The 27,772-nt window shown below is 42.6% G+C and overlaps 1 protein-coding gene across 7 annotated transcripts in view; it reads left to right on the top strand.

The window, feature by feature from the left end:
- The window catches only part of TTC7B (tetratricopeptide repeat domain 7B), a 343,610-nt gene that overhangs the window by 31,716 nt on the left and 284,122 nt on the right, over positions 1-27,772 (top strand). For all 7 annotated transcript variants that reach the window (XM_038406917.2, XM_038406919.2, XM_043517821.1 and 4 more), the window contains one exon: positions 21,752-21,882. In XM_038406917.2, the coding sequence (XP_038262845.1) occupies positions 21,752-21,882 (131 nt within the window). The remainder of the gene's footprint in view (positions 1-21,751; positions 21,883-27,772) is intronic.

Below are 27,772 nucleotides of genomic sequence, written 5' to 3'. Positions count from 1 at the left end.
AGTGGTAGGAAATTGAGGATATTCTTCATGTACTTTTAAAAAGAAATCTAGAAACATGTTGGATACTCAGCAAATCAAAAATATAACAGTGAAGCCATCAACTGCTTCTCTTGGCTCCTCTCCCTTTTCTGAAGCCGTCATCTCCCACAATTCTAGATGCCTGGGCTGCTCTCCTCTCTCTCTGCAAGTCACAGAGGGAGATAACCTTTTTGGAGCCACCAGGTCTGGCCATGTCCCCTCTGCTCCTGCTTGCTGTCAGTTTTCTCTGCCTCCGCAGCAGCGAACAGTGGCAGTTTCTTTTGCTCCTGTCCTTACTCTTTCAGTTTTAACTTTTCTTCCCAGTTTTTTTGGCAGTGCTTCTCCAGGCGCAAGTTTCATCACCAGTGCCAAGAAAAGTTCTCTAGTTTCATCCAGGAATTTATTTTCGTGCTTCACAGCCACAGGAAGCCTACCATAGCGCTATGCTTCCAACTGCTAGGATTCCTGATGTCATGCCTAGGGATCACTCCATGGGCACAATCACACATCTGAAGTCTTCAAGCCTTCATACAAAAAGTGTGGGACCACTCCCTGGAACACATGAAGGATCAAGTATGGGTTCCAACACAGATATTCAGCTCTTTGCAGTGGTGGTCAGCCCATGATAATGTCTGCAAAGGCTTGCTTATCTGCCTTCCAGATCCTTTAGTTCTTGCTACCAGGTCTGGGGAGCTCACTTGGAGCCCCAAACAGCCTACGGCCTCTGGAGCATATTTAAACAGCCAAGGGGGAACAAGGAGTTGGGCACTAAACGCAGAAGCAGCGGAAATAGTGAGGTCGGTGGAGTCGTTCCTCCTTTCTGTCAAAGTGATCCACATCAAAGGGGACCTGAACCAAAAGGCAGACTGGTGCAGCAGGCTCAGGGTCAACCATTCTGAGTAGTACCTGAATGAGGAGTTTTTCTATCTCATTGTTCAAACGTTTGGTCTCCCTTCAGCCAATCCGTTTGTGAATCATATGAACACAGAGGCCAAAATATTTCACAGGGGAGGCAGATCCCAGATCTATGGGGGACAGTTGCCTAATTGCACAGTTGGCTGCAGAGCCTACATGTTCTTCTTCAAGTGCATGCATGTGTTCATTCCAGTGTAGGTGTATGTGTGCCCTGAGCACAGTTGCTGGAAATTTTCCCCTTAATGGTATCCGTTGGATTGGTTCTAGGCCCTCTGGTGTTGTGCGCTCATAGTGCTGGTATAAGGGGCCCTGCTGACGCTGCCTTCCTTCGTTTCCTTCTTATTGTCCATGATTGTTGCTGGAACTTCTCATTGCTTAGGCACTCTCCTCTCTTGGTGGTTTTTCTAACCTTTTAATGTAGATAGTGCTCGTAGTTTTTAGTAGTTAATGTAGTTCTGATGGTGTTAGATAGTTTGGATGCTTCTGCTCTTAAATAGCAGAGTTGTCCTTCATCCCGGTGCTGAGGCATGCCTCAGTCACTGGGGTTTAAGCCTTGTGCAGCAAATCTATGCCTTTGAGCGACCCACATTTGAACTGTCTCAAGTCGTAACGGAAGCTCATAGGAAGGTCTGCTGCCAAATTTGGCGAGTTCAAGCCCTGGACCCAGAATGACCTCACTACTCGTTTGAAGGTTTTCCTCATGGAGGCAGCCTTAAGACTGGCCTCGGAGCCAAGTTCGGACTCAGCACCGAACACAGTGGTGCAGAGCACTCCTCCATCAACAAGGGCCACTTGGCATCTATCATTATCTTGGGTGCCTAAAAAGAAACACTGCAAGCACCAGGAGAGGAGCCGGTCTTCAGAGCCAATGGACAAAGGAGACAGGGATAGGGCGAGACCCATTCTGGGCCACTCTTCATCCCTGATGCCACACTCCCAGGTGCCCCCAGCCCTGGTACCGCAGTGTCCTACGATGCCCACTCAAGACCATTGTACTGGGCAATTTGTGATCCCATTGACACCCTCCCCCCCAAGCCTTTGTGGCTGCAAGGTATCTTCTAACCCTGCCAGTACTGCTAATGTCCCCAAGTGACAAAAAATCAATGCCACACCTCATCCAGCACTGTGTCAGCTGTCCAAGGGGAAACTGTCTGACAGCCTCTAGGCGGCCTTCACTGGCACCCAGTGGCACGGTATCCTCTGGTCTCCACAGTGCACCTCTTCCTCCTCATCAAACTCGGAACCAGAAGCGTACTCCCTCTGCCAAAGCAGCGAACTCTGCTGCTCCCCACTCCATTCCCATTCCATTACAGCATCGAGTTCGTCGGGCCCTCCAGGTGCCTGGCCACTGTACCCATGGGGCCCAACCACCATGCAGTGGCCCTTTTGGAACCTTTGGGGGTTTCTCCCATCTCAAGGGACCTCTTTGAGATGCTCTTATTTGGTCGTTTTGGACACTGGAGCACCCCCGGTACCACACAGGGATACCCCGGAACCAGATTCCTGTAACGAACATGGTACCAAACCCCAAGAAGTCCTGTAGGCTCCTGTGCACACTGAGGCACCAATTGAGATTCTCCATCAGGATTTAGCTTTCTCATCATCCTCGCCAGATGAGGCCACACTGGCACCCAGGGTATCTCCACCTCCAGATGACCATAAGTCATATCAGGATCTACTAAAATGGGTAGCCTCAAATCTAGAGAGCCAAGCAGAGGTGGTTAAGGAGGTGACACACGGCCTCCTGGATGTCTGTCGCCAGCGGAACCATCCAGAGTGGCCCTGCTGCTACATGATGCCATCATGGACCCTATTAAAGCCCTCTGGCATACCCCCACCTCACTTCCACTGATGGTGAAACTCTCGGAGCATAAATACTTTGTTCCAGCCAAGGGGTACAAGTTCCTCTTCACGCACCCGTCTTGCCCCTGGGATCATGGGTGGTTGTGGCGGCCAGTGAGGGAGACTGCCAGGGACAGCCAAGCTCTACGCTCAAGTCAAAGGACCCTAAAAAGTTAGACCTTTTTGGATGCAATACTTACTCTTCAGGGGGCCTGCAACTTGTATAGCAAACCAGCAGGCTCTGCTGGGGCGCTACGACTTCAACATGTGGCAATTCTTTATTAAATTCAAGAATCTTCTTCTCCCCCATGACTCCAGAAAGGAGTTTTCATCCTTAATTGAGGAGGAGAAAACTGTACCTCGGGCCTCCCTGCAAGCAATCCTGGATGCCGCTGATTCTATGGCCAAATCAATGGCAACTGCAGTGACAATGCGTAGGGGTTCCTGATTGCAATCCTCGGAGCTCCCTCAGAACACTGGTATAACAGACCATTCAGGACCTCCCATTTCAGGGATCTTTTAAGAGCAGACAGATTCTATGCTGCATGGCCTCCAAGACTCCTAGGTGATCTTGAAATCCTGGGGCTCTACATACTGGCAGGTGCAAGGAAGCCATACAGTCTGCAGCAGCCAAGCAATTATTTTTTTCAGACATCCAGTCAGGACCAACAGAGGCGAAGGAACAGAAGTTTAGTCTCAGGCCCCCTCCCCAGTCATCGTCAACAGGCCCTACATGGTCTGCCCCACAGGCATCCTGGATTGTCAAAGCATCCATTTTGACAAGATGATCAAGGTTGATATCACAATCCCTTCTACATCGGATCCAGCTACCCACTTGTTTTCCAATCACTTTTCCTATTTCTTGGATGCCTGGACCCAGATTATTTCAGACCGATGGGTCCTCAACACCATAGAACTGGGTTACGCCTTCCAATTCCTATCCACACCACCTTGCCCCTCCCTCCCTCCCTCTTCAGGGACACTTCTCATGAGCTCCTGTTGGAACAGGAAGTCCAATCCCTCCTTTGGGTGGGAGCCGTGGGGCAAGTGCCCTCCCATTTGAGAGTAAGAGTGTGTGTGTGTGTGTGTGTGTGTGTGTGTGTGTGTGTGTGTGGTCTCAGACCCATTTTAGACCTGCGCAGTCTAAACTGATATCTCAAGAACCTGAAGTTCCACATGTTCTCCTTAGCCTCCATCATCCCTTCGCTGGAGCCCAGGAATTGGTATACCATCCTCGAACTAAAGGATGGTTACTTCCACATTTCGATTTTTCCTGGTCACAGACGTTTCCTGAGATTTGTAGTGAACCAAAGTCACTAATAGTTCATGGTGCTCCTGTTTGGCTTGTTGGCTGCCCCACAGGTATTCACAAAATGTATGGCAGTAGTAGCGGCCTGCCTAAGGAAAAGGGACATCCACATATTTCCATACCTCGATGACTGGCTGATAAAGGGCTGGTCCAGAGCTTGAGTTGAGGCTGACATCCATCTCATTCAATCAACCTTCAATGTGTTGGCCCTTCTGTTAAACTTTCAGAAGCCCACCCTGATCCCAGTCCAAAGGATAGAGTTCACAGTGTCAGTAATTGACTTGGTGCAAGTGAGAGCTCTGCTTCCAAATGACTGGTTCCTCGCTATTGCATCCCTGATAACATTATCTCCGAAGTCATCCAATCACGACTACATGAAAGTGCCTGAGCCTGCTGGGCTACATGGTATCGTGCACATACATAGTGCAAGATGCAAGGCTACAACTCAGACCTCTGTAAACCTGGCTAGCCATAGTCATCTTGCCATCCCCTGGACTCAGTTCTCATGGTACTGGCCCATGTCCTAGACTCACTGCAGTGGTGGCTGGACAGCCACATGGTATGTGCGGGGGTACCCTTTTCAAGACGTCACCCATCCCTGTCCCTGGTATGCAACGCATCAGCCCTTGGTTGGGGAGCCCACTTAGGACCCATCAGAACCCAAGGCCTTTGTATCCAAGAGCTCTCCCTGCACATCAGTGTCAGGGAACTCAGGGCAGCACATCTGTTATGCCAGGCATTTCTACCTCATTTGACAGGCAAATCTATTTCAGTCCTCACGGGCAATATGATGGCTATGTTCTACATAAACAGTCAGGATGGTGCGTGTTCTTTCCCCCATGCCAGGAAGCAATCCTACATTTGTTCACTTCTGCCTACTTCCCAGTCAAGCAGAATTGTGGGAGATGCTGGGCTGCAGAACAAAAGTTTCATACTGATAATTTCTTTCTGCTAGCAGCATCTCTAACAGTTCTACCCACTGGATGACTCATGAGTCAAGGGTCAGGTATTAAGTGGAATCATTACCATGTGATGCAAAAAAACCAGGAGTACTTGTGGCACCTTAGAGACTAACAAATTTATTAGAGCATAAGCTTTTGTGGGCTACAGCCCACTTCATCAGCTGCATTGAATGGAACATATAGTAAGAAGAAATATATATATACACAGAGAAGGTGGAATTTGCCATACAAACTGTAAGAGGCTAATTAATTAAGATGAGCTATTATCAGCAGGAGAAAAAAACTTTTTTAGTGATAATCAAGATGGCCCATTTAGGCAGTTGACAAGAAGGTGTGAGGATACTTAACTTAGGGAAATAGATTCAATATGTGTAATGACCCAGCCACTCCCATTCTCTATTCAAACCCAAAGTAATGGTATCTAGTTTGCATATAAATTCAAGCTCAGCAGTTTCTCGTTGGAGTCTGTTTCTGAAGCTATTCTGTTGCAGAATTGCCACCCTTAAGTCTTTTACTGAGTGGCCAGAGAGGTTGAAGTGTTCTCCTACCAGTTTTTGAATGTTATGATTCCTGATGTTAGATTTGTGTCCATTTATTCTTTTGCCTAGAGACTGTCCGGTTTGGCCAATGTACATGGCAGAAGGGCATTGCTGGCACATGATGGCATATGTCACATTGGTAGATATGCAGGTGAATGAGCCCCTGATGGCGTGGCTAATGTGATTAGGTCCTGTGATGGTGTCACTTGAATAAATATGTGGACAGAGTTGATATTGGGCTTTGTTGCAAGGATAGGTTCCTGGGTTAGTGTTTTGTCGTGTGGTGTGTGGCTGCTCCTCTGATACCAGATTATGGTCTTCCTAGTCTAATGTACATAGTTTTTTCATTATCTCTGTAATATTTATTAATGATGTTATGCAAGTTTTACAGCTTGGGAATAGCTCATCAGGCAGCAAGCAGAAGGCATGTGGCTGGACAACTAAAATGCTGATCCACCTCTTTGAGCGGCAGATAGACAGGAGAGCAGCCCAGATGTCCAGCATTATGGGAGATGCTGCTAGCAAAAAGGAAATTATCAGTAAGAAATTTTCCATTCTTATAATGATGGAGGAAAGGGCCAGGAAGGCTTTTTGAAGACCATTCTTGCCCTGAAAGTTATTAGTCTTCCTTCATCTAAAATGATGTGCATGAAGATCTGTGGTCCCTAACCCAGAAGAAAAGCTTTGGTTGATTGGTTGGTCAGATTGGGTGGTGCTGTTGGCTTTTGTGGGTTTATTAGAATTTGTTTTTTCTGGTTGAACTGGAGGTTCAGGGATAATAGGAATGTAGGTTGGGACAAGGATATTAAAAACATTATTTTCTTAATGCTTAGTAGGATAGTGTTATCAGCTACAGAAAAACCTAAGAGGAAATGATGAATGGCCATTTGGTGTTTGGATCAGAATTAAATTGGGACAAAAGAACTTGGAGCTGAGTTGTGCAGTTAGAATTTGATGTGGATTTATGGGGAAATGCAGTGGAAGCTCAGCACTTGCTGGGGATAGTGTTTCTGAGGGAGGGTAGACTGATATTTGTGATGGAGCTTAAATAGCCACGTTAATAATGGAAGAAATTATTTTTTTCATATTGGCTTGTGGAGCAGCCAAAGTGTTCTTGGTACTCCGTAGAACACCAAGGAAGACCATTCTTGCCCCAAGGAACCTAGGGTCTAAGCAATATGAAATATACCGTAATTTGTCACTGTAAAATAAAACTCTATATTCCTTAAAAGAAAAAGGAAGCTCCTACATGAGTTTTCATAGAGCAAGTGTCTGAAAGCAGTCTCCGCCAAATTGGTTGTTATCAAAACACAGTGCAGAAGTTCATTAAGAAGTTTTTAAATACAATAGCCTGTATCAGAAAATCTTAGCTCTTTCTTTCTTTCTCTCTCTCTCTCAAACTTGAAGCTCCAGTGTCTTCACATCCCCACAATCCTCAATTTAGAATAATCCTGTCATCAAACTAGAGAACAAAAATCAATGCGGCTGCATTTGCATTTGCATTTGCAAAGAGAGACTGAAAATCATTGTTATGGATATTCATGCCCCTTAACCCTCCAGTAAAAGTACAACTTAGATCATAGTACTGCTTTTATCTTTAGCTGAGGAGATACATGACTGTAAGAGGACTCAAATGGAGAACCATGCCTGTGTCGATGGGATTTACTGTCAGTAAAAAGTTCTAGAGGTTAAAAGAAACATCTTCCATTTGTTCCTTTTATTCTGTATGGGCTCTTATACTGCACTCATCACCGTAGTATCTGAGCACCTTACATGACTAATATTTGCTGCATTTTTGTTCTCTCATTCTCTCTCCAGGGAGAGAAATGTGTGTCGAGGAGTGTTTTGAATAGTAAGAATCAGTGTTAAAAAGGCACTTTTTTGTACCAGGTATTTTTATGAGGATATTTAGAGTTATAGCTAAACAGTGAAAGCCTCTTTAATACCAGGTGATAGTTGCCATTACTAGCATTAATTTGCCATTACTCTTAGTTTTTCTATTTTGTACTTCAAACTTTGGCAGTTCTGAGATGTTGTGACACTGGGCATATTTACAGATCATTCAGACTCTTACTTTATTCCTCCTTGTTTTACAGTGTTCATCTGTTCTATTGATGTTCATCTGTTCTGTTGCTGTTGGTTTGAGTGATGACTAGTAGTTAAAGTAGTGATATATAGTAGTTAAAACATTAGCAAACCACAGTTTTGATGATAAATGTAGGATTGTTTTGATTAAATGAATGAGTTGAGTATCAAGAAGAGTTATTTGAGATGTTTTATAAAATTCAGAAACAGATATGAACTTTGCCAACCTTTGTTAAAAGAGAAATTTTATATTATCCTTCATTGGAATAAGAAATGGGTCCAACTCATACTCTCTCCTTGGTAAACTGCTTTCGAGACTCACTCTTTGAAGATCTCAAATTTTAATTTAAAAATACTTTAAATACTGTTTATCATTTTAAATTTTGTTTTCCATTCAGCCCCTTTCATAGGTTTAAAATTACATTTATTTAAGTATTGTTTTTGCCATTTGGCAAACACTATATATCTGTTTTAAAACCTGCAGTTTCATATGGACTACATGTAAATGCAACTTACTTATGCTTTCTTGGTGTAGTTGGATTCATCAGTTACATTATCTCAGCTCTAGGAAAAACCTGTGTTTGATTAGTTTGTGCTCCCTCTGCTGGTTGGTCTTGTAGCAGCAAAGTAGAACGATTATACAAGGTCACTCATAAATACAGTAGTGGCATATTTGCAGACAGTGGTAGATTTAAAATCAAATTGTACTTGGGAACAGTTGTGGGTTCTTTGCATTTTCATAATTGCATTTGATGCTTCGCCATCAGGATGATAGGCATCTTACAACAATACCTTAAATTATTGTTTCCCAACCTGGGGACATGCCAGTCTAGTCCAGAAAGGACATGAGCAGAGGAAGGTGAGGGATGGGGACCTGCACGGTTTTGTATCCAATCCATTATGGCAAACATATAGCAGTAGATAGATCCTTGAAATTTGCCTTCTCATCCTGCAGCAAAGCAATGACCAATATAGCTAGCCACAGGAGCAGCTAATATGAATGTTCTAAAGGGTCAGGAAACTGTTCACCAGCTCAGATTTTTTGTGTGCTCTCACAGCAGGCAACTCAGCTGTAACAACATGTGGCACTAGCCATACTACACAAGGGAGCAAAAGTAAGAAAATGATCAAATTAATACAAATATGAGAAGAAACAAAATGAGATGGAGGAAAAATAAGAGAGACAAAGTGAGGGAAGGTACTGTGCAGGAAAAAAAGAGAGATAAATTAACTGTACCAGGGTATGGTTTGAGGAAATATGGGGAGAGGGCTGCTTTCCTCCTCTTCTGCCAAAACTGCAAAACTCATAAATTTTCATTTTATTAGAGGAGACTATTTTTGTTAACATTACTTATTACATTACAGTAAATGAAAAGACAAATTGTGGGCACCTAACCAGAAGTTTGTGTTATGGTGGCAAAATTCTGTCATGAATGTGAGGGATGTCATATGCAGTGTTGTTGTACCTATGTTGGTCCCAGGATATTAGAGAGACAAGATGGGTGAGGGTAGACCAACTGCTGTTGGTGAGAGTGACAAGCTTTTGAGCTATACAGAGCTCTTCTTCAGGTCACAGATCACTCTTTTTCTGGCTGGGGCCCAGGCTCTAGGATCCTGCGAGGTGGGAGGATTCCAGAACTTGGGCTGCAGCTGGAACCAGAATGTTTACACCTCAGCCCAACAGCCCCTCAGCCCAAGCTCTGAGGAGCCCAGCTCATCCTAGCACTGGCCAGCTGCAGGTGTCCAATTGCATTGTAGGCATAACCTCTCTCACCAACAGAAGTTGGTCCAATAAAAGATATTACCTCACCCTCCTCGTCTCTAGAGTTGTCATATGTAAGTTAGACCCTTTCATTACACAGATTGCTGCCATATTGCTGCAGACTGGTTCATGTCTCACATTGCCTGGTCAGATGTCTCTGTTTATATTTAGAGGATGTAAGATGAGTAAGGTAAAACTCTTTTGACTGTTGCTGACCCCGTATTCAAATTTAATGTTGTATTTGATGAGCTAAGTGATTGGCTATTAATTAGTTCTATTTTCAGAAACAGACAAACACTCATTAGGGTTCAGTGAAAGTGTCAGGTGAAACAGCTGAGTTACTCCTTTTGCAGTTCACAAAAGATGCAGCATTTAACTTTAAACTCTCTGGATTGTAATCAGATCTGTTTGTTCAGCAGCAGTAAGAAAAGCCATGAGTAGCCTGTGGCAGGGGTCATCAAAGTAGATCTTCAGAGAAAAATGTTAAAGGAATACTTATTTACCTATGTTGCTAATAATGTCATAGATGTTTAGTTCTCAACCTGTTCCATACCATGATCCTGTGTTACTACAGAAAACAGTTTCAAGATCCTCTTCCTATCTAACCATAAATAGAACGTGGTTGCTGCTACCTTGGACCTGTTCACAATCCCCCGGTTGAGTACCGATGTAGTATATTTTTAAAAGTGAAACTATTTTAAAAATCCATTTTTACTGGTAATGAAGCTCCTATTGCATTTTTTTCTTCATTTGGACTTGAAAAAACAATGGAGTTAGTTTCACTTTCAGGATCTTAGGTCTGGCTGGAAAACAGGAATTCTGCTTCGTCAAAATTTTTGAGGTTTAGATATAATTTGTTCTGCATTGGTATGGAAGTGAGACCTTTTGAATTTTTTGTGCAAAAAGAGCGATCCACCCGAAAATAGTCAGTGGCCCAATGGTTGGGGGAGACACAAGATCAAGTCCTTGCTCTGAATCAGGCGCACTGACTTTTCCATAACCCAGGTGAGTCCCTGAACCACTGGGCTATTGGCTATTCTGCTCCCCTGCCTCTCCCCAACTTCTATCCTGGATCTGAGAAACCCTCCTGGCAAAAGTTTTGTCAAAACTCATATGCTTCTGTGAAAAGTTTTGGTTTCAACAAAGTGGCATTTTCCAACCAAAAAACATTTCTGTGAAAATTTCCCGACCATCATTAGTTCTTAGTGTTGCAGGGTTGGCATTTCAAATACTGCATGAAAATGTCTCGTTGCATAAAAACTAATTTCTTTGGGATTTTTGTTAAACAAGAGTTGAAACTAATTTTTTGGTTGCAAGCTTTATAGAAGCTTAACTTTTACAAAAAAAAAATATATTTTTTTCTTGGCCAAATCCCAGTTGACTGTATAACTGTTGAGCTGCTGGCCTTGTCTCCCCCGCCCAGGAGTCAGCTCAGAGTCCGGATCCTGGCACTCTTTCTTGCGGCTTCATTTATTGGTGGCACTGACAATCTTCAGCAGCACTCCCAAAATAAAGAGTGCACCATAAATGCAGCAGCTAAACCAGGACCTTTCCCCAGATGAAGGGGTTTCCTTGCTAGGATCTCCCTTTTCCTGGTAACTCTTCCCCAGTCCTACAGACTATTTGCCTGGGAGTCTCCCTGCTCCAGGGCCTGCCACAGGAGACAGCTTGCTTCCTGTAGCTCTCCTCCTTCAACTGAGCTCTTTCAGCATTCATAGGAGTCAGGTGCTCATCAGGCAATCACCTGACCCCTTGCAATCCACCAGGCCTCAACCAGTTCTTAACAGGGCTGCCACAGAACCGGGCTGGCTGGCTGTCCCCAAGCCTTAGAGCCCTTAAAAGGACAGACATCCCTGTTTTACAGTACACTTAAACTAAATAAACTTTTTTATGAGCACAACAGGAGCAGCTGAACATGTTTCTATTTAGACATAACATAGTATATGTTTGACACAGTCACTTTATTACAGTTCTTAAAGATGATGTACAAAGGAACATCTGCCTTTATTCACAGATTCCAGTGCCAAAAGGGACCATTGTGATCATCTAATCTAGTCTTAAAAAGAAAAGGAGTACTTGTGGCACCTTAGAGACTAACAAATTTATTTGAGCATAAGCTTTCGTGAGCTACAGCTCACTTCAGTCCTCCAACAGTCCACGTTCTCACTCTCAGCTCCTAGTGCCTCTTGCTTCCAGCTCCTCATGTGCACACCACAAACTGAAGTGAGCTCCTTTTTAAAACCCAGGTGCTCTGATTAGCCTGCTTTAATTGATTCTAGCAGCTTCTTGAATGGCTGCAGGTGTTCTAATCAGCCTGTCTTAATTGTCTCCAGAAGGTTCCTGATTATTCTGGAACCTTCCCTGTTACCTTACCCAGGGAAAAGGGACCTACTTAGCCTGGGGCTAATATATCTGCCTTCTATTGTTCTCCTATAGCCATCTGGCCTGACCCTGTCACAATACTTATAAACTGTGATAAAGTCACCCTTTAACCTTTTCTCTATTAAGCTAAATAGACTCAAAGAGCTAAATTAACATTTTTCTAATCTGTTAATCACTCTCTTGGCTCTTCTCTGAACCATTATCTTTTTTGCTGTGTTCCCCTCCCTTGCTAGAAAGGTATTTATAAATACCAGCAAGGAAATGGGAAAAGTCTTTATTTTTAGAAGGCATTTTTAAAAAATAGTTAAGACAGAGTATTTGGCAGTTGCACTATTAGAAACTGAGTTTGTTGCAATAAGTCTGTTTTAATAAAATGAGGTTGGCAGTATCATTTTAAGTGTAGACACCTTCTGTGGAAGTTCCTGGGTAGCATAAATTCAATTTAAAGCTTTAAATGTTTTTTTAACATGTCTAGTAATATATTGGCAAATGGAAAAGTTTCAACCTAAATATAGGGAGAATATTTAGCTTAATTTTTACAAAAATTACTAAATCAGCTTGAACATTTGTCACTATTCCCTTGCACATCTATTGAAAGTTTGTGTGTTGTGCATAGGAACACACTTACAAAGATGCACTTTTATAGCAGTTTGGACAAGAAATTCTGAATATTAGAACTGAAAAACTTCCAAGAGATCAGGCATCTTTTTGATAATTTTTAAAAGGCGAATTATTTAACAAGCATCACATGTTCATTTACTGATGTGTAAAATGGAGTATTTTTCTGTCCATTTTGTTTACCATTTCTTTAGACTTATTAAATGAGTGTATTGCAACAATTCCCAAAGGGTGGTTCGTGGAACATTTGCCACCCATGGAACATTTGATAGCAGTGCGTGGAGTGGACAGATTGGTTGCATGGTACAGGCTTTCCTAATTTGCTGCTGCTTCCATATCTTCCATTACAAAAAAAAAAAAAAAAAAGCCTGGAAAGGCAGCTGAAAACTAAGAGGAGAAACCAGTTTTGCTGACTTTGCTTGCTGCTATATTGCAGGAGAAGAAGAAATGGAAGCCATTGTCAGAAGCTAGAGCTGCCACTCATGAGCAGAGAGAAATTTCCAGAGGAGAAGAGCGTGAGGTATCAGGGCAGTATGTTTAGAGGAATAGAACAAAGTTACTGGGCAGTATATCTGGCTACAAAGAAAGGTGGTAGGGAAGCATATGCAGAGGGAACAGGAAGTGGGGTAGGCATCAGAGACGGTTAGTATATAATTTAAAACATGTGAAACTGGCCAAGATTACAGTATATACCACCGCCTACACTAGTTATAAAATGTGCGTATTGGAAGGCTAACAACTTCTAATGGTTTTTTAAACTCTAGTATCTATAAAACCTGCGTTTGCAATAGTTGAAAACTGTTTTTGGTTGAAGGATTTTTATCTTAAGCTACTTGGATTGTTTAGCTAACAAACGGCAATAGAAAGTGAGTGTTGTGTACTGGTTAGAGCATCACACTGAGAGATTAGAGTCCTGGACCTGTCTCTATCTCTGGCACAGACTTACCCTATGGTCTTGAGTAAGTTCTTTTATTCAGTTTCTTCTATAACCTAAGTGTCATGATACCTGCCTCACAGGAGTGTTGGCTTAATACATGTTTGTAAAGCATTTTGAGCTCCTTAGCTAAAAGGACATACAAAGAATAACGCATTTTATGAATATTCATATTCAAGTCAATATGTGCGAATAAACATATTTTGGTCAGGTATGTATATAACGCTCTGGTCTTTGTGTGTTATAGGTCCCCTTTGATGTTTGACCCATAGAGGATGAGTGTCTGTTACAGTCTTCAGCTTGGCTCTGTAGCTCAATTTGTAGTGACTTGAGCATTTTGCTGTAGAGATCTCCAGTTCAATCCTGATGTACTGACCAAGATGGCAGTTGTCAGATCAGCATTGCTAAAATATCAAAAGCTGACCCTTGGCTATGTAGCAATATTTTTCCATGTATGCAGCTTTTTAAAAATGGTATTGATGATGATGATGATGGTGTAAGTGAGGCATCTAATTGCAGTAAAAAGGAAGCTATTAGATAGTTGTTCATATTATGTAACAATGCCGACTCCTGGATACTGTAGGATCCAATCACTTCATCTAATCTGAATGATGTGGATAGTGAATTAATAGAAACCCTATACTCGCATATGATGTAAGTAGATGGTGGTAGCATTATTCAGCTCTAAACATGGCCAGAATAATACTTTAAAAATGTAGCATAGCATTTAGATCTGTTTTAGTATGAAAATAATTATAATGGATATTATTTGTCTAGCAAATGATATCTGATTATAGCAGGCGGTATTGAATTGCTCTCCCAAATGTGGTGAGGGTTAGATGTTAAAAAAAAGGCTTAATAAATCTCTCATGTACCTGACATTGAGTACCAGATAACTGACAAAATCCGTTATGTATCTGATATTCTTTGTGGAACAAGACTTCTGTTTGCCTCTGGCCATTTTTATACTTCTTAAAGGAAGAGAGTCTGCAAAGTGCCTGTGAGGTGCAGTACAGAACTCCTAGCCATGGTGGAGGGAATGGTTAAGGGGCTTTAAACTACCTTTGCACCCTCCTCATCCTATGCTGCTCTGCAGGCCCTGTCATAATTTCAACAGTCCTGAGGGTATTCCTGGTAGAGCAGCCCAGGGAAACTGCCCTATGGACCATGGCACTGACTACAATCTCCACACTGAAGGTGCTGCCCTCAGTGCCATGCCTTGTGAAAGGGTCCTTGAAAAGTTAGTTTTATGGCTGCCTTCCTCAGTTCCTGTGCTGAGGAAATCCTTCCCAGCCAGATCTGGGGCTTTTGGAGTCCCTTATGACTATACTGCCCTCTTACCCTATGTAAAGGGGTCAGAGCAAGGCTAAGGATCTTGCCCAAACTGTTTAATGTTATGCTACATAAGCTATTATATTGATTTTCAGTATGTTGTTCCTGTTGCCATATTATCAAGGTTGTGTTGGTTCTCAGTTGTAAGAATGGGACTCCTTTTACAAAACCAAACCATAAACTGCATAGATTGTGGTAGAAGATACTTAATTCAGTCCTGTGTATCATTTCAATACATGGCCCTATATAGTGAGACTAATAGAATTATTTAACAAGTTACTTGTTGCTCCAGTGTGTGTGTGTGTTGTTGGTATCAGTCCTTATAATACCTACCGATCAATGAACACTACTTTCTGTAGGATGGAATGTCATGGTCAGATGTGCTCCAGCGTTAGCCATGTCATGGTCAGATGAGCCAGCATGTTACTGGCTGCACTCTGTGATTACAGCCTCCAGAGCACATCTGCCCACTTTTGTGGTTTAAAAAAACAAAGGAAGAAAAATGTGTTGAACTACAAGAAAAAATACAAACATTAGAACCTTGAACTTCCTGAACTTTCTTCTTCAAAATACTTTGGTACTTTCTCCTTACTCACGCTCCTGCCTTGTTCAGACATTTAAATTGAGAAATCATTAGCTTGAACATTTCACCTTACTTTGGCTACTGTGGTGGCTTCTGGGCAGAGGATATGTCTGTTGAATAACTTAAATACTGGAAAAAGATGCTTTTGCACTAGGCTGTCATGATACACGTCAAGGTTCCTTCCCCACTCTGAACTCTGGGGTACAGATGTGGGAACCTGCATGAGAGACTCCCTAAGCTTATTCTTACCAGCTTAGGTTAAAACTTCCCCAAGGCACAGATTCCTTTCTTGCCTTGGGAACCAGCTCAGGTTAGAAACCTGATATGTTGCCACCACCAAGCAATTTAAACAAAGAACAGGGAAAGAGACCACTTGGAGATATCTTCCCCCAAAATATTCCCCCAAGCCCTACACCCCCTTTCCTGGGGAAGACTTGATAATAATATCCTCATCAATTGGTACAGGTGAACACAGACCAAACCCTTGGATCTTAACAACAATGAAAAATCAATCAGGTTCTTAAAAGAAGAATTGTAATTAAAGAAAAGGTAAAAGAATCACCTCTGTAAAATCAGGATGGTAAATATCTTACAGGATAATCAGATTCAAAACATAGAGAATCCCTCTAGGCAAAACCTTAAGTTACAAAAAGACACACAAACAGGAATATACATTCCCTTCAGCACAGTGAATTTACAAGCAAAAAACAAAAGAAAATCTAATGCATTTTCTAGCTAGATTACTTACTAACTTTACAGGAATTGGAGGGCTTGCATCCTTGATCTGTTCCCAGCAAAGGTATCACACAGACAGACAGACACAAGCCTCCCCCCCCCTCCAGATTTGAAAGAATCTTGTCCCCTCCTTGTGAAAGGATTTTGCCTCTGTCCAGGAGGGATTTTATGGCACTGTACACAGAAGGGTGGTAGAGATGAACTGGGCCCGTCCCAGTTTCTCCAATAGTTCGTCTGTGCGTGGCATTGGATAGTTGTCTGGGTGAGTTACAGCATTTAGCTTACGGCAGTCCACACAAAATCTTATCTCCCCATCTGATTTGGGAACTAGAACCACTGGAGATGCCTAAGCACTGCCAGAGGGGTAGATTATACCCATCTGTAGCATATCCTGGACCTCCCGTTCTATAGCAGTTTTAGCTGAGGAGACACCCTGTAAGGTTGGGCTCTAATTGGGTGAGCATTACCTGTGTCAATGGAGTGGAATGCCCATTCAGTCAGTCCTGGGGTGACTGAGAACGTTGACACGTAGCTAGTGCACAGCTCCTTGATCTGCTGTCGCTGCATGTGCCCAAGGTCATGGAGAGGTTCACGTCTTCCACGCCACCAGCACTTTTCCCTTCATAGTAGACACTTTCAGGTCATTCAGCGTCATCTCCTCCCTGGGCTGTAAACTGACAAACCTTTAATTCTCTGGAATAAAAGGGCTTTAGAGAATTAATATGGTACACCTTAAGCTTTCAATTTGAGGTGGGGAATGCTATGAAATAATTAACAGCTCCCAGGTGCTCTTGGACCTTGAATGGCCCTTCCCACGACACTTCCATTTTATGGGCCTGGAGAGCCTTTAAGACCTTGACCTGGTCCCCTACTTTGAAGGACCACTCTCTGGCCTGTTTATCATACCAGGCTTTTTGCTCTTTTTGAGCATCCTGTAGGTTGTCTTTAGCAAGGGCTAAAGAGGTTCGGAGGGTGTTTTGTAGGTTGGTTACAAAGTCCAGAATGTTAGTTCCTGGAGAAGGTGTAAATCCCTCCCATTGCTGCTTCACCAACTGTAATGGCCCCTTAACCTCGCGGCCATATACAAGTTCAAATGGTGAAAACCCTAAACTGGGATGTGGTACAGCTCTGTAGGCAAAAAGCAACTGCTGCAACACTAGGTCCCAATCATTGGAGTGCTCATTTACGAATTTACGTATCATGGCCCCAAAAGTTCCATTAAACTTCTCCATCAGGCCATTTGTTTGATGGTGGTAATGGGTGGCAACCAAGTGATTCACCCCATGAGATTTCCAAAGGCTTTCCATGGTTCCTACCAGGAAATTAGTGCCTGCATCTGTAAGGATGTCAGAGGGCCAACCTACCCTGGCAAAAATGTCGGCTAGTGCCTGACACACACTTTTAGCCCTGGTGTTGCTTAGAGCTACTGCTTCCGGCCATCGGGTGGCAAAATCCATGAAAGTCAGTATGTACTGCTTTCCTCTTGGGGTCTTCTTCGTAAAAGGACCCAGCATACCACAGCTACTCGCTGAAATGGAACCTCAATGATGGGGAGTGGCTGGAGAGGGGCTTTGACCTAGTCTTGGGGTTTTCCCACTCTTTGGCACAGCTCACAAGACCGGACATAGGTAGAAACATCCTTGCCCATTCCCTCCCAGTGGAACGACTTTCCCAAATGGTCTTTGGTTCTGTTCACCCCAGCATGGCCACTAGGATGATCATGGGCTAAGCTCAAGAGCTTGACCCGGTACTTAGTTGGAACTACCAACTGTCTCTGAGAATGCCAGTCTTCCTGGTGTCTACCAGAAAGTTTCCTTGTATAAAAGTCCTCTTTCTACAACAAACCTGGATCGATTAGAAGAGCTGAGAGGTAGTGGGTTGCTCCGTGCCACCGTCCAAGCTCTCTGGAGGCTTTCTTCTGCTTCCTGTTCAGTCTGGAACCGTTCCCTTGATTCCGGAGACATCAGTTCTTCATGGGATTGTGGACCTGGGCTTGGTCCCTCTGGAAGCAATGCAGGTGTTGGGGCTGTTTCTGTTGACTGTGACCTGCTCTCCGCTGGTGCACTATGTTGGGGTTCAGGCTCAGGCTGAGCCTTTAGTGTAGGGTTATCTGCTGCTGCCAGTGCAGGTTTGATGGGGCCTTCTGGTGTTGAGGTTGCAAGTACTGTATTCAGTGCTGGCAATGGTTCTGATGCTGGTTGTTCTGCCTGTTCCGGTTCTGGGACTGGTTCTTTCTGGATCTCTGGAACTGGACCCACTACTGCTGATGCAAATGTTGGCATTGGGTCCAGTTCCATCACCTCTGACTGGGTCCTGGTAGAAGTCTCCGGAACAGAGCTAGGTGTGACAGCTTGCTTAGCCTGGCTGCGGGTGACCATTCCCACCCTCTTGGCTAGCTTCACATGATTGGCCAAGTCTTCCCCAACAGCATGGGTTTCAGAGTAGCAGCCGTGTTAGTCTGTATTTGCAAAAAGAAAAGGAGTACTTGTGGCACCTTAGAGACTAACAAATTTATTAGAGCATAAGCTTTCGTGAGCTACAGCTCACTTCATCGGATGCCTCCGATGCATCCGATGAAGTGAGCTGTAGCTCACGAAAGCTTATGCTCTAATAAATTTGTTAGTCTCTAAGGTGCCACAAGTACTCCTTTTCTTTTTCCAACAGCATGGGGATGGGATAATCATCATAGACTCCAAAAGTCCACGTTCCTGACCAGCCCTTGTACTGGACAGGCAACTTGGCTGTAGGAAGTCAAAAGAGTTTTACTTGAAGGGTTGAATCGTCACTTGGATCTCTGGGTCGATTAAATTGGGTTCCACTAAGGAAGCATGGCTAGCTGATACTTGTGCTCTCATGTCCCTCCACGCTGTAACCTTCTTCCCTCCCACACTCACAGTCTCCCTCCGCTCTGAGGGTATCTGCGAGGCATCTGGACCTGAGGACCTTGGGTGGGACCCTGGTGTAATGAACTGTAATCTGTTGAGGTTCTTGGGGCAGTTGGCCTTTACATGCCCCAACTCATTACATTTAAAACATTGCCCAGCTGACTGGTCATTGGGGCGAGGTGGGTTGCTGGAGAATGGTGTGGTGGGATGATAAGGTGTCTGGAGTGTTCCTTGGGGTGTAGTTGGGGCCTTGGGCTGCCCCCGGTAGTAGGGTGTGATCTGAAGGTGTCCCTTCTGGTATCCGCTCAAACTGCGACCAGGGTTGTTCCTCTCCCCTCCCTCCACCTGTTTTGTTCCGGTTTGCCCCGCCTCTCTGGCGGGCTGGGACTGCTCGTATTAATCAGCATAAGAAGCAAGACTTCCTGCTGAGTCCATTTTCTTATCCTGTAAACACTGTTTTATATCATCCTTGGACATATTCAGGAATTGCTCCTGTATCATCAAATCCCGTATTCCTCCAAAGCTGGTTACATCCCGTCCTTCGAGCCATTTATCAAACAGATCTGTCATCTGGTTTACATAAGCCACATTACTTAGTCCAAATCCTCTCTGAAGGGCTCTAAATTTTACTCTGTGAGTTTCGGGAGTAACTTGAAATTGTTTTAAAACCAAATCCTTAAATTTATTATTATTTAGAAACCACATCAATAGGCATCTTATTGAATATTTCCAGAGATCTTCCAGTCAATTTTGCGACCAATGTAGTCATCTTGTGAGCATCAGGAATTTTATGGAGTGTGCACAGTCTCTCAAAGTTGAGAAAATATTAAGCAATATCACTGGATTCATGATACTGGGAGCAACTATGTCCACATTTGTGGATTGTTGGGGAAGGATTGTTAGGGTTATCCGGTATATTTTGCTGAGCCCTTGCCTTCTCTTTCTCCAGTGCATTCTTCCTCTCTTTTTCCATCTCCTCCATTTGTTTTCCTTTTGCCTCCATAGCTCTCTAGTGGGCAGCCTCCTCTGCCTCCTTAGCTCTCGGGTGGGCAGCCTCCTGGGCTTTCTCTGCCTCTCTTGCTGCCTCCATATCGAGTCATTTTAATTCGACCAGTCTCTGGTGTTCCTTTTCTTTCTTTTCTGCTTCCAGTCTCGCTATATCCAGTTTCTGGTGGGCACTGCTTTTGGTCATCTTGGCCTCTCTGTTTTTAACCTAGCTATACCCGAGAGTTAGCAAGAAAAAAAAAAACCACCAAAACCTGGCTTGTAAAATTTGCTGTTCTGTAACCTGATACCTTTGTCTCTAATAGCTGTTCTCAACCTACAGAAAAAAAAGCAAAAGAACAGCTACTAATCCCTTATTGTCACCAAGGGGCAAAGTTTCCAGTGAGTGTGCTTCTGCTGCAGGCAAGTGGGGTACATCCAGAAAAAACTGTTCCCTCATGGATTGTGACTTTGTGGGTTGCTATTTTAATCAGGCAAGATAGTTGAGGTCCCCTCCAAAGAGGCTATTTCTGCTGAGGGGAGGGATAAGACCTCCAGAGCTTTGTTTTCAGTGTGGGAGAAGAGGGCATAAGCAGAAGACGTGCCCTCATATGAATTGGTACGGCAGTGGGGAAGAGACAGGACAACCACAATTTGAGGACAATAGGGAAGAACAGTTTTCACCAGGACTGGGAATTAGCATCCCAGGCAGTCCAGAGAGGGGCAGCATAGTACACAATTTGCCAGCAGGAATTGGTGAACTCTCCATATTGGGAGGAGGACCAGTAGAGCTGGAGATTCTGACCCAGTCTGTAGATCAGGGAGAAGCTATGGGCCTCGTATCTGAAACGGTGAAACAAAGGAAGCTGAGGATGGACAAACCTCAGAGCTACATTTGCTCCAGACAGAAAGGAGTCTTGGGGGACAGGTGCTGGTCTGGGATGTAGGGGAAATCCAAGTAGGGTGCAGAATAGAGGAAGGAGGAACCCAGACCTTGTCATAGCATGTAGGTGGTACCTGCCGGACTGTACCCTTCTGACAGGTGACAGGCACCCAAATGATGACCCTTGGGATAAGAAGGGAAACTGGGTAGCCCAAGCGCCTCCATAGGGTACATGGTAGCAGTGAATTAATAAATGCCAGGTAGCCTTTGAGGAGCAAGATCGCCTGCATGTCGTGGTTGGTGAATTCAGGATGGCAGAGAGCTGGAAACTGTATGGACTTGGACATCATGGGGCTGGTGACAGAGGAAAAGTGGGGGAAATAGAGAGGGGTTGTTTTTTTCCAGGGGACACAGGGGAGTGCAGCATGGTTCTGAGGGTGGTGTGGGGGTGGGTATGTAACAGGGTGACTTGCTGTTGTGTGCCTGAGGCTTAGCCAGTCCTGGTTACAAGATGACCCCACATGAGAGGAATCGGATGATTCATATAAAAGGCAACAGGGAGTGTGGAGTTGAGAGATGTAGCTGGGAACTGCTGGAACCATGAGGCCTGGCAGTAAGAAAAGGGAAGCCCAGGAAACTGGCAGCTGTGGGGAGCTGGAACCCTTGGACATCTTTGTGTTTTGTTTTGGGACTTCTGAGTTGTTTTTGTGACAAACTCTGGTGACATCTTGGTGAAGAGTGAATTAAAGGATTTGGGGCTGAGAAGGCAACTAGAAATGAATGAGTTCTTAAAGGGGCCACGGTTAATGGGAAATAGGTGTGGGTGGCAGTCTTGGTGCTATATACTGTTCAAGAGCACGATGCTTTCGTTGTTTTTGTTCTTCTCCTCCTCTAATGTTGTCAGAGGCTAGCTTAGCATGGTTCCCAAACAGGACTATTGTTTTAACCTAAGTGTCCCTTTTAAAACCGTGTTTTATTTTCAGGTCTTTGTCTAGAGAAGTTGCCAATTTCCTCTTCAACTAGTAACCTCCACACGGACCGTGAACAAGAAATCGTTACGTGCTACGAGAAGGCTGGAGATATTGCCCTCCTGTACCTTCAGGAAATAGAAAGGGTAAGATGGGATAATTTGACCAGTTGAAACAATTGATCTTATTTATTACACAACAGCTTGCAGTCATCCATAGAACAGCAGCACCTATCGTGTTTCCACATGAAACCTTCTGAGGATCGAGAGAGACTAGGTTACACAGTGTATCTTTCATTAATGTGATCAGATAACTTGGTATTCAACCAACACAGAATGTTCCGAGTTCTATTTTCTCATAGACATGATGGTGAAAAGGATACACAGAATACCTTGTTGTCCCCATGATTCTACAAATGGGTTTATTAGTTTAATTTAAAAAAAACCAACAAGAATGAAATAAACCCATGGCTGTAAATATCAAAAGTGAAATTCTGGCTCGATTGAGGTCAATAGCAAAATTTCCAGTGACTTTGTTAGAGCCAGGATTTCACCACAGTTGTTCATTTCCCTTCCAATCCATAAAGTATGCTGGTGGAAAAGATCCTAAAATAGTGTTGTACTTATCAGCAAGATGCATGTCATGCCCGTGGGACAGCTAAAATAACATTTGAAGAACATATGTTCATTTCATTTTATAGACATAATTCAGGGACAATGAAAGACATACCTGTAACTTCTATTTTTCATCAATAATGTAGGACAGAAAAATTCTTCAAGAAAAATGAGGAACAAGTGAAAAAGCATAAGGTTATTAAGGGCATGTCTACAGTTACAGTGCTGCAATGGTGCAGCTGTACCGATGCAGATGCACCGCTCCAGGGTGTCTGGTGAAGACACTCCATGCTGAAGGGAGAGGGCTCTCCTGTCAATATATTAAAACTACCTCTGCAAATAGCAGAAGCTGTGTCAACGGGAGAAGCTCTCCCACCAATTTAGCATTGTGCACACGAACATTTATGTCAGTATAACTTACGTCGCTCGGGGGGGTGGTTTATTCACACCCCTGAGTGACATAAGTTATGCTGCCAGAGGCTGTAGTGTAGACATAGAATTCGTTAGCCAATGATAAATTTAGAGCAAACTGTGTTTCTGATACACTACTGCCTGCAGTGTATCAGAACAGTGTTTCTGATATACTACACTCACTGTGCTGAGATGTAATCAAGATAAACTTTGGTCATTGCTAAAAATCTGTGACCCAGGTGTTAAGTTAAATCATAATTTATTTGCGGTAATTGTTGACATTTTACTAGTAAATGTACCTTGATTTGACTTCAATAAATTAGGTTAATTTGTTAAACAATGAGAATTCTGTTTAAATAGAAGATTTCTTTTGTAAAGTAATTCTACCAGTCTCTGAACTTGAGTGTGGGTTATCGCTTTTAGCAAAGGAAAAATTAAACAGCAGGTGGAAATATTAAAGTAAATTCATGCGTGTTTGACAACAGAACATTTTGAGTAAATTTAATAGGCTTATACATCACTGTTTAATTGTAAGTGAATGTTCTTCAAGCATTGCCTGCATGGATCCCACAGTCTGTGATGCACATAGCTGAACCACTCAGTAATAGTGTCTGTAATATAATTAAATTTAAAATCCTTGTGTGTGGGGGAATACCAAAGAAGCCAACTACAGTAGCAGTAACTTTAGAAAGGGGTACTACACAAAAATGAGGAAGCTAGTTAAATGGAAATTTAGAAGGAACAGTCACAAAAGTAAAATGCTTGCAAGCTGCATGGAAACTTTTTAAAAACACCATATTAGAGGCTCAAATTAAATGTATACCCCAAATTGAAAAACCTAGTAAGAAGATCAAAAAAGTGCCAACGTAGCTAAACAGCAAAATAAAAGAAGCAGTTAGAGGCCAAAAGGCATCCTTTCAAAATTGGAAGTCAAATTCCCAGGAAGTCAAATGTAAAAGTATAATTAAGCAGGCTGAAAGAGGATTTGAAGAGCAAGTAGCAAAAGACTCAAAAACAGACAGCAAAAAAATTTAAGTATATCAGAAGCAGGAAGCCTACAAAACAGTCAGTGGGGCGTCTGGACAATGAAGGCGCTAAAGGAACAATCAAGGAAGATAAGGCTATTGTGGAGAAGCTAAACAAATTCTTTGCATTGGTCTTCACTGCAGAGTATGTCAGGGAGATTCTCATACCTGAGCCATTCTTTTTAGGTGGCAAATCTGAGGAACTGTCCCAAATTTAGGTGTCATTAGAAGAGGGTTTGAAACAAATTGGTAAACTAATCAGTAATAAGTTACCAGGGCCAGATGGTATTCACTCAAGAGTTCTGAATGAATTCAAATATGAAATAGCAGAACTACTAAGTGGTATGTAACCTATTCTTTAAATAAGCTTCTGTACTGATGTCTGTGGGATAATTAATGTGGTGCCAATTTTTAAAAAAGGCTCCAGAAGAGATGCTGGCAATTACAGGCCGGTAAACCCAACTTCAGTACCAGGCAAATTGGTTGAAACTATAGTAAAGAACAGAATTATCAGACACATAGATTAATGTGATTTGTTGGGTGAAGAGTCAGCATGGCTTTTGTAAAGGGGAGTCATACCTCACTAAACTATTAGAATTATTTGAGGGGGTCAACAGTCATGTGGACAAGGGTGATATAGTGTACTTGGACTTTCAGAAAGCCTTTGACATGGTCCCTCACCAAAGACTCTTATTAAAGTAAGCAGTCATCGGATAAGAGGCAAGGTCCTCTCATGTATCAGTAACTGGTTAAAAGACAGGAGACAAAGTGTAGGAATAAATTATCAGTTTTCAGAATGGAGAGAGGTAAATAGAAGTGTCCCCCAAGCATCTGTACTGGGGTCAGTACTGTTCAGCATATTCATAAATGATCTGGAAAAAGGGGTAAACAGTCAAGTGGCAAAGTTTGCAGATGATACAAAATTACTCAAGGTAGTTAAGTCCAAACCAGATTGTGAAGAGTTCCAAAGGAATCTCACTAAACTGGGTTACTGGGCAACAAAATTGCAGATGAAATTCAGTGTTGATAAATTCAAAATAATGCACGTTGGAAAACATAATCCCCCCTATACATACAAAATGATGGGATCTAACTTAGTTATTACCACTCAAAACAGAGATCTTGGAATTGTGGATAGTTCTCTAAAAATGTTCACTGAATGTGCAGCTGCAATCAAAAAAAAAAAAAAGCTAACAAAGTTAGGAGCCATTAGGAAAAGGATAGATAATAAGACAGTCGTATCATAATGTCATTATATGAATCCGTGGTAGACCCATATCTTGAATAATGTGTACAGTTCTGATCTACCTGTCTCAAAAAAAATGTACCTGGAAAAGATACAGAGAAGGGCAACAAAAATGATTAGAACAGCTTCCATATGAGGAGAGATTATAAAGACTGTGACTTTTCAGCTTGGAAAAGAGATGACTATGGAGGGATATGACAGAGGTCTATAAAATCATGAATGGTATGGAGAAAGTGAATAAGGAAGGGATATTTACACCTTCACATAACAGAAGAACCCAGGGGTCATCATGGACTTCATCTGAGTAGGGAAGGAAATAGACTTCTAGGATGGAGGCTGGCACAACTGATAAAGAGAGCTTTAAACTAGGAATTTGGGGGAGATGGTTGGGAGATGTCCAGGTAATCTCCATGCCAGATTTTAGCATTGAGAGGGAAGTAGATGAAGTAAGAAAGGATACAGCCGTGGGTAGGAGAATGTATATAAGGAGCGAGGGCAGTGTGGATACCAATCTAATAGTTTATACTGGCTGTAGAATGACTGTGCCTAATAGGGTACAAAATGTGAGCGAGACCAAACAGCAAAAATTAAGATGTTTGTACACCAGTGCGAGGAGCCTAGGTAACAAAATGGAGGAACTAGAGCAACTGGTGCAGGAAGTGAAACCAGATATTATAGGGATAACAGAAACATGGTGAAATAGTAGTCATGACTGGACTACAGGTATTGAAGGGTATGTGCTATTTAGGAAAGACAGAAATAAAGGTAAAGATGGTGGAGTAGCATTGTATATCAGTGATGAGGTAGAATGTAAAGAAATAAGAAGCAATGCAATGGATAAGACAGAGTCCGTCTGGGCAGAAATTACATGGGGGAAGATAACTAGTAGAGCCTCTCCTACGATAGTGCTTGGGGTGTGCTATAGACCGCTAGGATCTAATTTGGATATGGATAGAGCCCTTTTTAATGTTTTTAATAAAGTAAATACTAATGGAAACTGCGTGATCATAGGAGACTTTAACTTCCCAGATATAGACTGGAGGACCAGTGCTAGTAATAATAATAGGGCTCAGATTTTCCTAGATGAAATAGCTGATGGATTCCTTCATCAAGTAGTTGCTGAATCGACGAGAGGGGATGCCATTTTAGATTTAATTTTGGTGAGTAGCGAGAACCTCATAGAAGAAATGGTTGTAGGGGACAATCTTGGCTCAAGTGATCATGAGCTAATTCAGTTCAAACTAAATGGAAGGATTAACAAAAATAAATCTGCAACTAGAGTTTTTGATTTCAAAAGGACTGACTTTCAAAAATTAAAGAAATTAGTTAGGGAAGTGGATTGGACTGAAGAATTTATGGATCTAAAGGTAGAGGAGGCCTGGGATTACTTTAAATCAAAGCTGCAGAAGCTGTCGGAAGCCTGTATCCCAAGAAAGGGGAAAAAATTCATAGACAGGAGTTGTAGACCAAGCTGCATGAGCAAGCATCTTAGAGAGGTGATTAAGAAGAAGCAGAAAGCATACAGGGAGTGGAAGATGGGAAGGATCAGCAAGGAAAGCTTTAGAACATGTAGGGATAAAGTGAGATAGGTTAAAAGTCGAGTAGTGTTGGACCTTGCAAAGGGAATTAAAACCAATAGTAAAAGGTTCTATAGCCATATAAATAAGAAGAAAACTAAGAAAGAAGAAGTGGGGCCGCTACACACTGAGGATGGAGTGGAGGTTAAAGATAATCTAGACATGGCCCAATATCTAAACAAATACTTTGCCCCATTCTTTAATAAGGCTAAAGAGGATCTTGGGGATAATGATAGCATGACAAATGGAGGTAGATATTACCATATCTGAGGTAGAAGTGAAACTGAAACAGCTTAATGGGACTAAATCGGGGGGCCCAGATAATCTTCATCCAAGAATATTAAAGGAATTGGCACCTGAAATTGCAAGCCCATTAGCAAGAATTTTTAATGAATCTGTAAACTCAGGAGTTGTACCAAATGATTGGAGAATTGCTAATATAGTTCCTATTTTTAAGAAGGGGAAAAAAAAGTGATCCAGGTAACTACAGGCCAGTTAGTTTGACATCTGTAGTATGCAAGGTCCTGGAAAAAATTTTGAAGGAGAAATTAGTTAAGGACATTGAAGTCAATGATAAATGGGACAAAATACAACATGGTTTTACAAAACGTAGATCATGCCAAACCAACCTGATCTCCTTCTTTGAGAAAGTAACAGATTTTTTTAGATAAAGGAAACGCAGTGGATCTAATTTACCTAGATTTCAGTAAGGCGTTTAATACCATGCCATATGGGGAATTATTAGTTAAATTGGAGAAGATGGGGATCAATATGAACATGAAAAGGTGGATAAGGAACTGCTTGAAGGGGAGACTACAATGGGTCATTCTGAAAGGTGAACTGTCAGGCTGGAGGGAGGTTACCAGTGGAGTTCCTCAGGGATCAGTTTTGGGACCAATCTTATTTAATCTTTTTATTACTGACCTTGGCACAAAAAGTGGGGGTGTGCTAATAAAGTTTGCAGATGATACAAAGCTGGGAGATATTGCCAATTCAGAGAAGGATCAGGATATTATACAGGAGGATCTGGATGACCTTGTAAACTGGAGTAATAGTAATAGGATGAAATTTAATAGTGAGAAGTGTAAGGTTATGCATTTAGGGATTAATAACAAGAATTTTAGTTATAAGCTGGGGACGAATCAATTAGAAGTAACGGAAGA

Source organism: Dermochelys coriacea, chromosome 6, assembly GCF_009764565.3.
Source record: "Dermochelys coriacea isolate rDerCor1 chromosome 6, rDerCor1.pri.v4, whole genome shotgun sequence".
Lineage (NCBI taxonomy): Eukaryota > Metazoa > Chordata > Testudines > Dermochelyidae > Dermochelys > Dermochelys coriacea.
Note: the sequence above shows the minus strand (reverse complement) of the source record. Positions and strands in the feature narration are given on the sequence as shown.